Genomic DNA, 17,509 nt, shown 5'->3' on the forward strand with positions numbered 1-17,509 from the left:
TATGTGATTTTGTTTTTAGTTTTAATATACAAATCATAAATGCCCCGGTGTGTGGTGGGGGGTCATATTGTAAAAATGTTGCTGTATTTGCAATCTTTTATTTCTGTTCAGATCCCAAATTGTAAATTGTTAGTAAAAGAAAACCCAAATCACTAATATACCAAATGTATCTACACACTGTTATGCCATCACTTTTTAAACTTGGCCTGTTGATTTGCTAGAATCATTTCAAGAGGTAGGGATGTTTCTTGATTTCTCCCTCAAAGTATGATACCTTCCTGCATCAATGTCTAATCTCGGCCACCCTGGTTGTTTTGCTGTAGCACAACTACAGGTTTCTAAAGTTGGGTAGGACAGTAGGAGATTTAAAAAACAAAATAATAATAATAAAAACCCAACAAAGTACAAGTTAAACAGTCATCTGGTATAAATATAAAGTTTTCGGTTTCGAGTTTGTGTTGAAACCATAATGGGATAAATGGTCTGTCCTTATATACAAGAAAAAATAATATTTGGAAGGGCTTAAAATTGGGTTACAGCTGACCAACATATGTATTTTTTTGTTTTTTCATCATAACATCCACGAACCAGTATTTCCTTGAAGTTGGCATGTCTTGTTTTTCCTGCAGGTTGTTGAATTCTATAAAACCCGGGCTTGTGAAGAAGATCAATAGACTCCCAACCCCTATAGCAGGACTGGTGAGTGTCTCTGACCATTCTTTTAAACTGACCTGCAACAGTAAAGAAACTTGCTTGTTATTTTTTTATATAGCACCAAAAAAGTATTTGTTCAGTCATCAGGAAAAATGAACATAAACAGTAGAAACAAGCTCTCTCTTTTACACTCTTTCTTTTTTTAAAAAAAAAGAAAAAATACTGCTACCAAAAAACGTTCTTACATTAACAATATATTAATTGGGAATTAACTTTAAAATGTTAACCGGATTCTCATGAGAATTCTATTTTTCCGTTACTTGTAAAAAGACTCTAAGGAAATGCTTGTCTGATGCTGAATTTTAGTTAAAAAGCAACAATTTTTTTATGTTTAATAGTAGTTGGCGAGTACAAAATCTGTTCCCTTTTAAAGTACGAAATGTAACCATTACCAAATGGGTATTTACCTCCTAAAGACCCGGAAACCTGAAATAGATTTATCAAAGCTGCTCATTGGCCTTGTGCCCTGTGTGAAGCCAGCGGCTTGGTCACTCCTTCCTAGGGATCAAGACATAAGTTGGCTGACTTTGTGCTCTCCCCCCAGGCTGCAATAGCTCTGGCTGGAGTTATTTTAGTCTCCTTTTGCTACTGCTAAAATTATGAGACGGTTTGGATATTTTTAGTAATTGTTATTGCTGTATTTTGTTAATCTTTTTTCTCATTCTGTTTTCACAGAGACGAAACGCAGGCCTGTCAGCAACATGGTGCTACGGCACATGTGTAGTGACAGCTGCTGGGTTCAGCAGTGCTGTGCAGAACCAACGTTCTTGCTTCGGTTGTAGTTGCTTGCAATCTCTCCCACGGTGTCTTGATGCCGTTTTGGTGACGGGTCTTGCGTCACTATTACAAGGGCTGTTATTTCATTATAACAAGCAGGCTTCCCTCGTTTCGTGAGTACTAACTTAGTGGTTTAGCCAGTGGCTTGTACAGGTAGGAATTCCTGTACATTGCTACCCATCCTGGTTCTGACCCGATACAATTCCGTTCCAACCTGGTGCTAAAGTCACGAACTGGTATTGTGTACTTACCCAGTCCTACATGGCATGCTGTGACTGGTGATCACGTCCCAGTCCGGTACAAGACTGTTCTTGTTTGGGTCTTGACCTACCCGGTTGCTATCTGTAAGTGGATTGAGGCAGCATCTGTACATCTGTCTACTGTACACTGCATTGCTTGTTCTTGCGTCATGCCTGGGTTTTATCCCTGAGAGACATGCAAGGCCAGTCTGCCTGTTGAGGACACTCACGACAGATGCTCTTCCTGCCTGTGGCCACAGCATGCCAAGGAGGCTCTGACGATCCACAGTTTCTGTGAGTTGGAGGAAAGGTTGGAGGAAGGGTTCTTCTCCAGGTACCTAGTGCCCTCAGACAGGTCAACCTGTATCCGAGTAGAAAGACGTTCAAAATATTGGCAATGCAACAGCTGTAGCAGTCAATCAGGCCAGACAACCTGATTGACAGTGGTCCTCAAAGACGCCTATTTGCACATCCCCACAAAACCAGTGCAGGAAGTACCTGCTATTCGCCTTTCAGGGAACAGCTTACTAGTTCCGTGTCTTGCCAGTTAGCATCTCTCTAGCTTCCCATGCCTTCTACAGTGCATGGAAGTTATCCTGGCCCCATTGAGATTCAAAGGCATTGGTGTGCTCAATTATCTGGATGACTGGCTTATTTGTGATCAGTGTCCAGCACAGGCAGACACCCACACGGAACTTGTCTCACGGAACCGTCTGGATTGAGCTAAGTAGGGTACATCTCTGGGGTCTTCAAATGGGCACCTTCCATCCTCTGTGTTTCGTTGACTAGCCCACTACACCTCAAGAGGGCTCAACAGTGATTCTGGCGTCCCAGCATCACCCCCCTCCATCCCCCACTCAGCTCAGCCCAGCTTACTTACCTGTACATCAGCGTTGCTTTCTTTCTATTGTGCTTGAGATCCCCATATGGAATCTTTCCGTCTCAACCACAGCCAGTTGCTGCTGCTTTCTGCTGCTTCAGATAAGTTCTTCACTATGCGACGCAACTGTTGGCCACTGAACCCGACGTCTCTGAGAAACCAGGTTGTAGAGTGTGCCACAAATCCTCGACAACCCACCTCCACTGGGTAAACTCGGACTCTCCATCCTCGCTGTTCCGCTTCAGCAGCTGGTTGAGCATACCGAAGTTTCATCCTCTCATACGCTTCATCCACAGCATCTTCCCATGGCACTGTTAACTCTACCAGATAAAAAAAAAAAAAGGCGTGCTGATCCAGACCACAAGACAATGTCTGGTGGAAGGTTAGTGGTGGCAATCTCAGGTGGAAAAATAAGCCGTTGACCAACATATGCCAGCATCTTCCAGTCTCTAGCAGCTTCCAGTTGTCCTGAGCAAGGCTTGATTTTAACACCTTTTCTTGGTGGTTGCTCTCCTGGATGGAGGAATATTGTCTTTTGTGTGTAATGCTTTGATGGAACTGGTGGCAACTTATTGGTCAGGTTACGCTTGTCTTCCAATGCTAAGGCCAAACATCGCAGCGCCTGGACCCACCTTACATCCTGTCAAAATCTATTTTTTGATTTGTACAGAACAAATCTAAATGGATTTTATTACTCAGTTTAAACCTAACTTAAATATATTTGAAACACCAAAGTTTTTTTAACCATTAAAACCTCTTAATGTGCAATAATCTGCTAGTTGTTAACCCGGAAGTCCGATTTACTGTACACGCTGAACGTTGAGTTTCAATAGTAAAAAATTTTAAATAAAAAAACAACAACAAAAACCCCATCATCGTAAAATTGAAATTAAACATCTCTGGTGTTTATTTACAGTATTTGCCAGCAAGCTTGCGATTATTTGAGACCGGTGTTTATATTAGATCACTAGCTTCACATGCTTCCTGCAGTCATTGTGAAGCCCTAACACACAACTTTGTAGCAACATCGGAACTCAATTTAAACATTCCAGCAACTTTGTTAAAAGGCTGTTTTTTAGTGGGAACTAAGTAACAGTTTTGTTTTATACCAAAATTACATTGTACAGTACATCCTCAAGTATAAAGCGAAAGTATTATTAGTCTTTTTATATGCACTGGTTAACAAGGATAAGGTATGCAAAACATTGAAAAATGAACACGCAGAAGTATGAATTTGTGTTAATAAAAATGGAATGCAATCTACCATTGAATAATAATAATAATAATAATAATAATAATAATAATAATAATAATAATAATTTAAAACCACCAAAAGACAGCCCTGTTGATATCAGAACACAAGTGTGTAGTCTACGCTTACAGAATAGTAATAATAGTAATAATAATATTAATACAGACTTGTTTTAAAAAATATTTTTAAAAATTAGCAATAAAAGCAGTAAGTATCATTATCAAAAATAATGTGTTTAATCTCAAACAAGTTGTTAATACAACAAAACATGTTAAAATACACCAAGAGTAATTTATATTACATCAAGAAATTTGCCATAGATGGATCTCAAATACCCATGTTGTCCCCTGCTGTAATGAGCACCTGTATATGCAGGAAAGGTTTTATCCGTTAATATTCAAGCAATCTCATAGGCGAAAATGTCTGTGTTTAGATGTTGTCATTCGATACCCTGGAGTACAACCGGCAGTTTCATTTGGGCAAATTGTAATATTACCGATCGCTTTGCCAGTGGAGATACTGGTGATGAGATACAGGGAGACAGTTGGTAAGGTAATAATAATATTAATAATGCAAACAAGTGAGTACAGACATTGTTACTGTTTTAGTATCACTTTAGTGTCTTAACACAATGCTGTATTTTAAGCAGTTGACTGGTAGCAACTAACTTGCTTCTGAAGTGGCACCCAGCAATTGGCTCCTAAGACAAAAACTTAATCTGGAGCCCTGATTTGTAGTTTTTTTTTAAGAAATGTATTTGAAAGAATAAACAAGAAGCAAAACCAAAACAGGCCGAGAAGCTTGTTTGACCAAGTGCTTTACCAGTGTTACTGCAAACACTTGCACAAGCAAATGAGACAATTGTGTGATTTTTATGTTTAATGCTTAGTTTACTGTGTCGTGATTGTAATGTGACCCAGGACAAAGGTTACGCTCTGTGCCAATCCTGCCTTTCTGCTAAGGACATTCTCGGCATTTAATGTCCTCCAGTTCGTGGAATTGGAGGCTTTCCATTCACCTCCTTTCCAGACAAGGAGCGACAGCTCCATACTCTTTGCGGGCCCTGGCGTATTCTGTTGACAGGTCAAAAAGTTGGAGGCAGTCTGAACAATTTTTTATCTGCTGTGGGGCTAAATCCCATGGTCAAGTCCTGTCTAAGCAGAGGCTGTCCAAGTGGATATGAGACACGGTCAGAACTGCCTAAGAACTGGCCAACTTGCTCCCTCTAGAAAAGCTCACTGCCCATTCCACCAGGGATAAGGCAACTTCATGGGCTTTTTTCTAGGGTGCGTCTGTCAAGGGCATTTGCAATGCAGCAGTGTGGGCTACTCCACATACCTAGGTCCTACAGACTCAACGTCATGGATCCTCAAAACCCTGGCTTTGGAACTAGAGTGTGAAGGACGGCTTCCAAGTCAACCCTTCCAGCACAGGCAAAGAGATGAGTTTCTCCATCGATCTTTTAGCCCTAGCTACTTGTTACTGGGGCTCTGAATGGTAATGCACAAGGCAGCCTCAGCTTAGCCTTGTAGCATTAAGGGCATGCAGCAATCTTACCATTGCGACGGCTTGGGTATACTGACCCATTTGGTAATGGTTACATTTTGTATTTGAAAGTGAACGTTAGGTTATTATCATAACCCTGGTTCCCTGAAATAGAAATGTAACCATTAACCTTCAAGGTCGCTGTGTCCATGATTGCAGTGGGCTTGAAGGAAAAATGATGCTGAGTTCGGTGTGCACAGTCCCTTCATGCCCTCTGGTCAGCTGCTTCTTTCAGCTCTGTCTGTCCTGACCTTCATGGAATTCAACGTATTACAGCACAGAAAAAAAAAAAAGAAAACCATCTAGTATAGTCCAGAAAATGATATACTGTAGTTCAGAAAGAGGAGGGATGCATTTGGGCAGGGATTGCTTTTCTCTAATTCCTAGATCATCTCAAAGTAATCATTTTTACGTGTATTTGAAGCTGATTGATATTGTGTCCCTGGAATCTACTTACACGACCTGTATATATCTGTAAATGTAAATATGTGGTAATTAATTTTTTTACGATAAACAGCAGTTCAACGCATCACACCAGCTCTGCAGCTCTTAGGTAAATAGAGACTATTAAATAATGAATCTGCAGCATCCAAACAGTCAGTATATACTGTAGTAAGAGTTTCAGCAGCACACTCTGAATAACCTAGCAACCCTGGGATTGTATTTATTTTAAATGTTAGTCTATTAGTGCAAGGTCTTATAAATTTTTAGATTTTTAATTATTGTTATTATTATTATACTGCACCCCCACCCACTTCACAATCAAAGCAGTAAAATACACTCTGTACTTTCATGTGACAAGATGTTTACATTTTTTATCACATCAGCTTGTGCTAAAATCTCAGTTTTAGCAATAAAGTATATAATATGAGAAAATAGCTGAGGCCAGTGCTTGGTTTGGACCATACATTCACTTTCTTGCCTGGTAAAATGTAGTGATATTGAGAATATAATATATAAGGTCGTGGCTAACTATATACTGTATGCCTTTATTGGGGAGTGGTAAATAGCTTTAAACTGAAAATTACAGTGACATATATCCAAAACTGTTATGTTGGCCAGTCAGAGACAAATGCAGCGAAAGTTCACTTCTGGACAGGCTCCTATTAAAACCGTTTTTGTAGGAAGTTTGGTTTGGCAGGAATTCTGTAAAAACACACTGAGATCCGAGCCTGTTGCATAGATACTTGCTGCTGATACTTTCTCCTAAATGTTTTGCTTTAAATTTGCAGTTGAGTTGCATAAATTTTCATTTGCTTAATATTTTCAGTTTTCAACTGTATTTGGCATTTATACCTGCACCAGCATGTGTTTAAGTAGGTACTAGTTTATTTGCTGTGTTTTATTTATTTCCTATACTAGTCAGAGTGGACCCTTTTGAAACAGTGCGGTATTTTTAATAGTTTGTCATCGGAAGGAGTCTTAAGTTATTCCCTGATAACCTGTCATAAAAACCTGGAATAATAGTATTTTGTTACTCGACAGAAGAGAAAGCCGTTTTCACGCTTTTTTGCAACTGTCAGCTGGCTATTAGACAGTCTGCCTTCAGCGATGTGGTATGTTGTGTTAGAATCGGAACAAAACCAGCTCTGTTCCAAATTCTCTCCTACTGTGGAAACAATGTGAAACACATGGGGTGAAGATAGTACAAACATTATTAGCATCACATTTATTTAGCAACATACGTAGAGCTGCATTAAGGGCAGAGGCTCAGTTTTCAGCCTGCTTGAAATGGAAACGCTCTTGCACTTTGCTGGTGCTGTGCAGTAACACTGGTCATTGCAAGGTACAGTATTTCACTGCTTTGGTAAACATCAGCCTGTTCTAATTGTGTTTTACTAAGTTTATCTGATTTTCTTAATTTTTATTTTACGTGACTTTTTTATACAGCACAACAGTCATTTTAGTGCAAATCCATCAGATTTAACAATACGTTACTACTCTGCATTGATGAAATCAAATTATCTACAGTATGCACATTTCTTTTAAAACTGAAATGATGTTTCTTTTGGTATACAAAATGAAACCCTTTTAAATAACCATACCATCATCTGCATTCCACTTTGCTTTGTGAACTGGGATTCCAAAATGCTTTAAACAGAAATCTCCAAGCAGAAACCCATCACAGTTGGATATCATTAAAATAGACAGTTATGATGAAAAGATCTTTTTAAACATCTTTATTTCTTGGTTATGCATTTTTTGGCTGGGAGCTGTGCCCTTATTGACAGATATAGAACAAATTCACTTAATTAAAATTGGATGAAGATCCTTCTGTATATTGCTTACTGCATGATTTAAGGTGGTGTATGCCCAATTTATGTAAAAGTAAATCTTGGGGTCCCTGAAATACAGCAGTTTGGCATGATTATTTAGCCAAGTTTTAAAGGTTGTAGCTGCTTTTAACTTTTGTAAGTTTAACCCCATTGTTTAACTAATTTCGAAATGCCCATTTTCAGTGTTACCTTACCACTGCATCCCTTAACCTCCATTGACACCATCAAAACAAGCAATCTGGTTAACCTAAGAAACAGATTTGACCAAGATAGACCCATGAGGCAAGGGCCCAATCTGGCACCTGACCAGTAGGTGTCGCTGAGGCTTGATGAGGTGAACTGTACCCCACCAATGTTCCTCTCTAACCCACGGGAGCGCAAAGGCTATTGCAGAGTTCCCTGCGGGTCACCAGCTAAGTTTGGAAATGTCGCAAGTTTTGAGCCGTGCACCTGGTGGTGGTGTTTTAGCTAGGTGAGTAACTAGGGACCTGCTAATGATCGAAGCAGGGTGGAAACAAATCTGAAGCTGCTGCCTAATCTGCAATTTGAGCACTATACATTTATGCTGCTGCTTTATGAATTCAACCTCAGGCAGTCATTTTTTATTCTGTAATTGCAGTACCACAGGGCTGAGGAAAGTTGCACTTGTTTATTGAATACCACTGCATGGAATTAAAAGGGCTACTCTGAATGACAAGAATGTTATCAAGCATTTCAGTGCAGAGAGTTGTGCCTTGTTTATGATTTTTTAGCAATAACACATGTGTTGTTTCTTGAGTGAAAAGAAAAGGGATTTTTTGTTTTGGCTGAGCAGCAATGGAAAGGATTTAGGTTTTTCTGGCAGTTTTTCAAGACCCTTGCTATGGTGCTGCAGCTACTGGCAGCCTGAGCCCTGTTTTGCTCTAGTCTGTGGGAGCTCCACCCCTAGCTGTGGCTGCAAGGATCATCCTGCATTACTGAACAATGACAACAATGGCATCATGTGTCATTTGAGTCTTCCACAGCTGTAAAATGTAACACCATTTCAAATGCCTCAGTCTATAAATACACCCTCCCTCTGTATTTTGTAACTTAATAGTTTGTATAGGATAACATTTTTACAATTGGCACAAACCAGGAAAAACAGGTTCACATCTCTCCTACAGGACTAAAACATTCACCTGTACATCAGACATTATTTTGTAGACTATGCATGCATAATAATGCATTTGACTGCAATCTGATTTTCATCATCTGTATTATCTTTATGATGTAGCAGTCTGCTGTAGGTCAGTTGTAAGCTTAAGCTTGGCGATTTTAGACTTGTTCATTCTGGTTTTATCCATACAGCTGCACTATGGTTTATGAGGTTACAGTGATAAACAAGTGAATACTGTTGTAGCTGCACCAGACAGTGCAGAAACACAGGGCTTCATTTCATTGTTTGCATTACGCTGTGTCACTCTGTGTTAAAGTTCACTGGCTTGATATTTTAGTTTTTATCTTCTTCTTTTTTTTTTTTTTTTTTTTTTATATATTTTTCATGTTTTAACAATAAAAAGTTCACAAAGAAAAAGGATTTGACCCTTTTTAATAGTGTTAAACCTTGACCTCCAGTGTTTCTAAATTCATCAGAACTTCTTTGTTTCTTTTTTCTTCTTTTGGGAACATGGTCAGGGGAAATGACTTTACAATAGACTGCATTTTAGGTAGTTTCTGGAGACTGATGGAAGAGGGTTTAAACAATGATGTTTAAACAGACTGCCTTATAGAACTAATAAACCTTGATTGTCTGATATGCCATTGAACTCACCAGAACTAATATATATATATATAATATATATATATACTATATATATATATATATATATATATATATATATATATATATATATAAAATATAAACATAGTGAAACCTTTTGGGTTGAAGTAATACAATGAAGTATATGAATAACTTCCCACATTAACTTTTAAAACTTTTAAATCAGATTTAACCTTTAAAAAATATCCTTTTTCATCCAAAACAATGGATCACAATATATGGTAGCTCAGGTTTCACAGTAGTGACGATAGTCTTTGGATGACTGTGAATCAAAAGCCTTTGGATCACCTTTATATTTTCCAGTTATGATCCAAGTCACATTCTGAAAGTGATACAGGAACCTTGTTCATGATTGTCTCCCTTCAGGACAACATCATCTTGTTCCTGAGAGGCTGCGAAGAGCTTGGCTTGAAAGGCACACAGCTTTTTGACCCTGGTGATCTCCAGGACACCTCCAACAGGGCTAACATCAAGTAAGCATATACCATTTTTTAAGAAGCTATTTTATGTATTGGATATACCAGTAACTGTTTATTCAAGCTGTTAGTTTGTATACCAGTGCTTGCTGATTTAAGAGTTTTATACAATGGTTCTGTCTAATAATTTAAGTCAGTTATTTCATCCCATAACAATAAAATGCTGTCACATCTAAGAACTTTCTAACTTTTCAGTTTGCACTTCTGACCCGTCATTTTTAGATTTCCGCTAATCCAATTAAAAAGGTTTTTAAAATCCCTTTTGTTGTACTTCTACTAGTAAAACCTGTGTTAAATTGTAACCTGGCTGAAACACTTACTCTTAGAATTTTTTATATTAATAAACTGTAAGACATGCCCCCTGTAGTCTGGTTAATTTAGTAACCCAAATGTAACTTTTTCACTGTGTGAAGTTTATCCCACAAATGTACAAGGGTTGGGCACTGATTTTGTGTGGAAGAGAAACTGCATTTTTTTTGTTTGTTTTGATTTTAAACTGTTCCAAAGGTATACAAGACCGTTCATTAATGACCGCGTGTGCCTACTACCAGTATGTCAGAACTTCTTGTTCAGTGTGACCTGAGGGACATGCAGCCTTTGTATTATGTATTACTTAATAAACTAGTCCAGATTTTTCAAAACTTTATCCTTCCTCCTGAGGGACAGGCCATTTGCACAAACATGTTTACAACATACTGTGCGACAGATGTTTCTAAATTGTTTTATTATAGTGTGAGGGTTATGTGTTGTACAATAAATTACATATAACAGTAGCAGTAAATGTGTAACCTTATTATGATTTCTATTAAGTGCCATAATCCCCATGTGCTGGTCTCCATGGGCGTGACTTGCAGGACTGTTTAAATGTATAACTAGGTAAAATTTAAAACAAGCCTAAAATAGCTAATAGTTACTTTAAAACTGCATTCTAAGATGTTTTGGTCACTGTTTAAAGTTTAACATGTGTTTTTAGTTGGCTTCTTAAGTGATTGGTGTGTACTTCATTTCTGGTCTGCAGACTAAATAAAAATATTTGAAAAGTTCCCAAGGGAATTTAGAATGTTTGAGTCGACTTCAGCTCCATGTTAACTCTCCATGTAATAGTGTTGATAATAAATGAAACCCTCTATATATAACCTTATGCCATTTTTATTTGTATATACAGTAAGCGCAGGTCATGGAAGTCATAATTTACATTTAAACAATGGGCAGGAGGTGTTACAAACAAAGTACGGTTCAGTTCAATATCGGCAGAGCTGATTTGTTCAGTCCTGTCTCAAAAGCCTGCTACTAGCAGGAACTTCTGATTTTCAGTTTGAGTTTAATCTGAACATAACCTTAAAGTTTATTATTGAACCTGTGTACTCTGTTTTGGGCTTTCTATGTGTTCCAAGCAGGTTTTCCTTACCAGTATTTAGAGATTAAGCCAAAACTAAGGAGAAAAATAGCACAATGCAGAAGTATGTTTCTCAGTCTTATTTATGTCAATGACATGAGGCAAGTCACGATCATAAGAAAAATGTGATATAACAAAGTGTGATCTACATGTTATAAGAGTTGTGGTTTCAGTGATTTGATGGGATTACATAAGAATGAAAACACATGCCAGAGGTGTTTTATTTTCTTGACAGCAAGTATTGATAGATTAAAAGCCTACTAAAAACGCACTGCTGTTTCACATCCCTACTGTTTTCAGTACATTTTTGACATTTTCAGGTTCTTTTTTTTTTAATTTAATTTTTATCCTGATTATGGGTCAGTGTAACAAAACTATCACTGGAACAGTTGTTCAGATCAGTATGGGTACAGGGTTCTCCCCAGGAACAGCCGGGCGGCAGAACATTATAGCTGGGAGCACTTTTAATGGGAAAAATAAACTTGCCTTACCTTAAATATATAACACGACAAAGACTTTGAATAATATGTTGTCCTTCGTTGATTATATCTGGTTGCACTTTTTTTATATTCTCAATTTTTCTTTTTCATGACTGTTTTTTATTATGGTAAATTACCATGCTTATTAAGGCAGTCTGATTTGACTGGGGAAAGATAACGTAGGTTATTGGAGTTAACAAAAGAAAAAAAAAAGTAACTTTTTCAATTCCTTTTTAGCTTAATTATTGAACTTATTGCTTCATTTAAATTGTTTTTTTTAATGCGACTTCATTTTAACCATTTTTTTTTTAAACACCAGTACTCGCACACGTTTGATCACCACCATAACTGTTGCATGAAACCGGAGTGTAATAATCCAGCACCTCTGCATTTGTATGTCAGCTGACAAGTGTTCAGCCGATATCCCATCATACCTTTCTTCTTAAAGGCGTACAGCCTCTATACGTGAACCACCAATATTTCTCACAAGCACCTGGTATCACAACAAAAGGATTAGGTGTTTTTTTGGTGCATTTGTATAGCTATTATTTACGATATATCACCTTACAGTACAATAGTACAACAACAAATGGAGAATGATAATACCTGAAAATAAATAATATATATATATATATATATATATATATATATATATATATATATATATAAAGTAGCCTGCACAAATCGTATTAGGCGATTGGATTGCGCCGTTCGCCTGTCGCTGTTTTTGCTTTGAAAATAATTGGTTATTTTAGCAGTCAATTCTTTTGTTTTAGCGTCTCTAAGTGTTTAACACAGAAACCCCGCCCCCCTTCAACTCTCTGATTGGTTAAATGTTGTGTCAAGACGTAACACAGGTGTCATGTGCTTCCAAGATTTTTCTTTCACCCAGCAATGCGCAACTGATCTAGTTTGCTAGAAGCGCAATCAATCCTTATTGTTAAAGGCACATTAGCATCTGCAAGACGGGCTGATCGGGTTTTTTCAGCCGGGCAGTGACAGGCACTTTTCCTGAAAGGCCTGGGGAAAACCCTGGGGTAATAATACAGTGAAGGGGCATCATTTAAACGGTCTGTTACACCCACGTGTCCTTGTCACTCCCATAATTAACTACAAATCTTTTCTTTCAAAGCACAAAATCCTGAAGAGCAACTTTGTATGAATAGGAAATATCAGTTATCACTGTTTTCTTATGAAATAGATTCATAACATTGTTTTCTGTTTCAATTCTTAAATCCTGGTGTTTTTTTTTTAAGTTTAAATCACCTCTATGGCCTCAGTTGATTGTTCCTGTTCCTCAGCAACACGCTGGCCCTAGTGAATGTAAGAAATACTACATTTCCTCTGGTATTTCTTACTCTTTGTCCAAATGTGCAATTTTTTATACAGTAAAGCCATAAATATTTCAGGCCAAAATATTTGGCGAATCACACCCATAAAAACTATTTTGCTACAGAAATGTTGGCAACTTGTTGCAATATACAAAGTAAGGTTTGTTGGTGTCGTTTTATATTTGTGCCAAAAATGTTTGTGTTTTTTTTTTTGCATTCATGAAAAACCCATAATAAAAGGCTGTCAAATACTTATGGCTTTACAGTATCTACTATGAACAGTGTGGTAGCAGTTCAACGAAAATTCACATGTTGGCGGTAGCATCCTTCAGTTCGGTGAGAATTGTTGTTTTGGTTTTTGTTTTGCCAAAGTAGCTATTCAAGTGGTCAACTAACTTCAATTATTATTATTATTATTATTATTATTATTATTATTATTATTATTATTATTATTATTATTATTATTTTTTTTATGTAATGTGGTTCTTTGTTTTTTTGTGTAAAACAATTTTTATTGTTGTGGTGTGTAGCTATTTGGAAACATTTAAAACCCTATTTTGTCCTAAACAGCAGATGTTATGGGCAAGTCTATTAAACCCTGTGACAGGGCGAGGTCTGCTGGCTGTCTGACACATGCATGATTTTGTAAGAAGAGTGACAGGGCGAGGTCTGCTGGCTGTCTGACACATGCATGATTTTGTAAGGAGGGCAGCAGTCCCGTAGGATCCGTCTGTCAATCATGGCAGTGACACAGGGAGGCTGGGAGAGGGTGTGTGGTCTCTCCCTCTCTCCGACTGGTTGGGAGGCGGGTCTTGGGGGGGGGTCAGTTGGCCTATAAAAATAATCCTCTGTTGTTCCTTCACCCCGCCCATCTAGGAAGAATGATAGCTGTGTTCAAAAAGTTGGATGGCAGACCATAACAAGAACGTCAGTGTCTGGAGAGAGAGAGGGGCAAGCAAGCCCGGCTGTCAAAGACAGCCAATACTTATTATTTTATTATGTACCCAAGTGGGACGTGGTCAGTTTAGCTGGGGAATATTGAGCAACCCCATGAGTGTTAGTGAGGGATCAGCAAAGTATCTCTGAAACCCGAGCCGTACCGGAGAGCTGAGGCTGAGGGACGTTGCAAAGAGCAGCACCTTTTATTTGTAGTTTTGGTCCTGTGTTTTATTTAGCCTTTTTGCTTCGCCTTCTGGTTTTGGTTTATTATTTTCAGCACCTGCGAGTGCAATTGGAACTGTGAAACGAAATATACCATTGCTGGTAATCACTGCGTGCTACCACATTTACCATTGTAAGTATTTGGGTCCACAGCAAAACGGTGCCATCTTCTGTCCTAAATAAATCTGTGCACCTCAGTGGTGTTTCAAAAATAACTTTGTCTCCCGTGTCAGTGAATTCTCCCACCCTTCCATACGTGGTGTTAGTGGTGGGATTCACTGGTACTGCTCACATACAGCAGTGCATGACTGGGCTCACTGCTAACCCAAGGAAATGTGCCATTAGGAAGAGTGAGTCGGAGTATTTTGGGTATCGAGTAGGGAGTGGCCAGATCAGACCGCTGGTTGCTAAGGTGAAAGCCTTGGCTGACTGGACAATCCCTATGACCAAAACCCATGTGCTCTCCTTCTTGGGACTAGTAGGCTATTATAGGAAGTTCGTTCCGGGCTCCGCCACGCTCGCTACACCCTTGATGGACATCACCCGGAAGGCTGCCCCAAATACGGTCGAGTTGACGGAACCATGTCAGCGGGCCTTCCTCTCTCTGAAGCGAAGGTTGTGTAGCAAACCAGTGCTGTGCAGAACTGATTTCAGTAGGAGCTACAATGCCTTCTGATGTTTGGCAATTATTTTCTAATGTAAGACACCAAGAAAGAAAAGTAAAGAAAGTAATGTTTGGGATACCACAGTAACGAATTTGCACAACCATTTAATGAGATGGCACCCTACAGAACATCAAACAAAATCTGCATTTAGTCATGTGAACTACCCCAGAGTAAAAATGAAGAAAAACAACCAAGATCGTTCCAAAGGTTGTGTATTTGGTCAGAAGTATTAAGCATCCTGGCAACGTCAGGTCCTAGTGAGCAGGTGTTCAGTAATGCTGGGCAGATTGTAAACAAGTGCCAGTCGTTGATTAAATTAAAACAAAATGTGGACACTATCAGGTTCCTTAACACAATTAAAATATAAGCCATGAACAACCACTCTTGTTACTAAACTGCTGTGGACAGTGGGGGGGAAAAAAAAAAAAAAAAAATCTCAATTGGTTGTTACTCTGACCTTGTTATGTATTCAAACACTTGTTGGGGGGCATTTTGTTTTGACCACCAACTAGTACAAATCCACACAAATAAGGTAAAAAATAATTATATAATTGCTATATGCATAAACTGATGTAATCAATTTAATATGCATAATAGTTTAAAGCATTACTAGCAGTGTTACACAGTAATCCACAGTTTACCCTTTCATAACGGCGATTTTAATCAATGTATCAGCTTTTTTGGAGATCGATATATCGATAGTGAAAAATTAGGCGTCGTCACAGCTGTAAACTTTTTACATTTATAACTTTAAAGCTCTTTAAAAATGGATGCTTTAGTGCACTGGGGTTTGAGGTCTGTCCTCTAAATCACTGCAGGAAGAGCGATTTCTGTTCCGTACCACATCATGGATCGTTATTGCTGTGTTCCCTGTTTGTGGGAAATAATCCTTACATTAACAGTGCAGTTGAGTGGCCATTTTGAAAAGATCTTTGAAACAGACTTTAAAGTTTTGTAACTTTAAGGTTTTATAACTGTAAAAAAAGTTATCAGGGTGTTAGCAATGAAAAGATAAATAACAGGTGCATTATTTAAACAGTTGTAGCAACACGTGGGGACATATACAACGCTAGATTTTTCAGAACCTTCTCTTACTTTAAGTACTTTACAACAAACTGTTCCACTTTACTTGAACTCTCAATGAGAAGATTAACCCTGATGACTGGTACTCTATATTGGAGATGTACTGTGAGTGTAACACACGGACATGTTTTTTCACAGCATAGACTGAGAAACGCTCATCCAAATGTGATGAAGCTTGGTAGCACCATTTCTTAGGCCACTTGAGGGTATGAAAGTATTCAAGACATTCACTTCAAAACTTCTGTTTGTAATTGCACTGACATCTCGCGGAGTTGAAAGGTGAAGAATATATTCTAAGGCAAAGGAACAAAGATTTCTAAAAAGGTACAGGATTACTGTTTTGTAATCCTAGGTTCAATGAATTGGTAAAAACAGATAAACCAGCTTGTATGAATGCTGCACATTCTTGGCATTACTTGTGACCAGTATTGCCTGAAGCTTTCTATTTTTAAAAGTCAAAACAAGTAACTATGGACTGGCAGAATGTTTTAATGGATATGAAACGTTTTTTTAAGACTAGAATACTAAGCAATACTTGCCTGTTCCTTCGTTTTGCTGCTGACAAGCGGTAACCTTAATCAATAACAGTGTTTCTTACTCTTTCCCAGGGGGTCTGACTGCTGTCGAAAACTGAAAAATGTAAGTAATCATTTTTTCATTCTTGTCTATGTTTTTTTGTAAGATTACTCTACTCTTAAAGTGTAGAAAACAGCGTGAAAATATGTCTGGAGGCAGCAGGTGGCCCAATAAACTTGAAATAAAATAAAAGTAAAACATTGTGGGTCTACCTTCAGTAATGTGCTGAGCTGCCAATTCACAAAAAAATAAACAAAAAAAGAAACACTAGAGTAGTTAGGAAGTGAGATCAATGAGGCAATGACCGGAAGGCACAGAGAAAGAAAGTAAATAGACATACTTTCAGGCTAATATGAGATGTTAGCCAAGGAGCGGTAAAAGAAAAATGACATGTCAAGCCACAGGAAAAAAGGAAAATACAATAAAAAGCCTGCTTTAGCACAGTGAGCCAGATGCGTTGGAACTTTGACTGAACTCTTCATATTTATGAGCTTTGGCAGCCTCATCGTGTACAACTGTACGTCATTTTGATTATCGACCCTTCAGAAATTGCCAATCCCATTCGAAACGTATTTCTTAAGAAAAAACAAAAGATTAAAGATGAATGTGGAGGAAAAAAAAAGAAATACATTATGTATTTTTCTAGAATATGGAATGTCCCTGCTAAAAGTAAATTGATATGACCCCCAAGTGTGAACCTACATCTGTTTGTTGTGTAATTGTACAACTGGAATGCAATTTAATGTTTTTATCTGGTTAAGTTTTAACGGTAATCAAAAGAACAACAGACCTTTGAACTGAGCCATGCTGTTCGGCTTACTAAGAGAACAGAATATTAATTTCAGTATAAAACTTCTT

At 38.0% G+C, this 17,509-nt stretch overlaps 1 protein-coding gene across 9 annotated transcripts in view; it reads left to right on the top strand.

The window, feature by feature from the left end:
• The window catches only part of LOC121324101 (LIM and calponin homology domains-containing protein 1-like), a 156,045-nt gene that overhangs the window by 59,127 nt on the left and 79,409 nt on the right, over nucleotides 1–17,509 (top strand). For all 9 annotated transcript variants that reach the window (XM_041265575.1, XM_041265593.1, XM_041265584.1 and 6 more), the window contains exons 3-5: nucleotides 630–699; nucleotides 9,851–9,957; nucleotides 16,684–16,714. In XM_041265575.1, coding sequence (XP_041121509.1) covers nucleotides 630–699; nucleotides 9,851–9,957; nucleotides 16,684–16,714 — 208 coding nt within the window. The remainder of the gene's footprint in view (nucleotides 1–629; nucleotides 700–9,850; nucleotides 9,958–16,683; nucleotides 16,715–17,509) is intronic.

This window comes from Polyodon spathula, chromosome 1 (genome assembly GCF_017654505.1).
Source record: "Polyodon spathula isolate WHYD16114869_AA chromosome 1, ASM1765450v1, whole genome shotgun sequence".
Taxonomy (NCBI): domain Eukaryota; kingdom Metazoa; phylum Chordata; class Actinopteri; order Acipenseriformes; family Polyodontidae; genus Polyodon; species Polyodon spathula.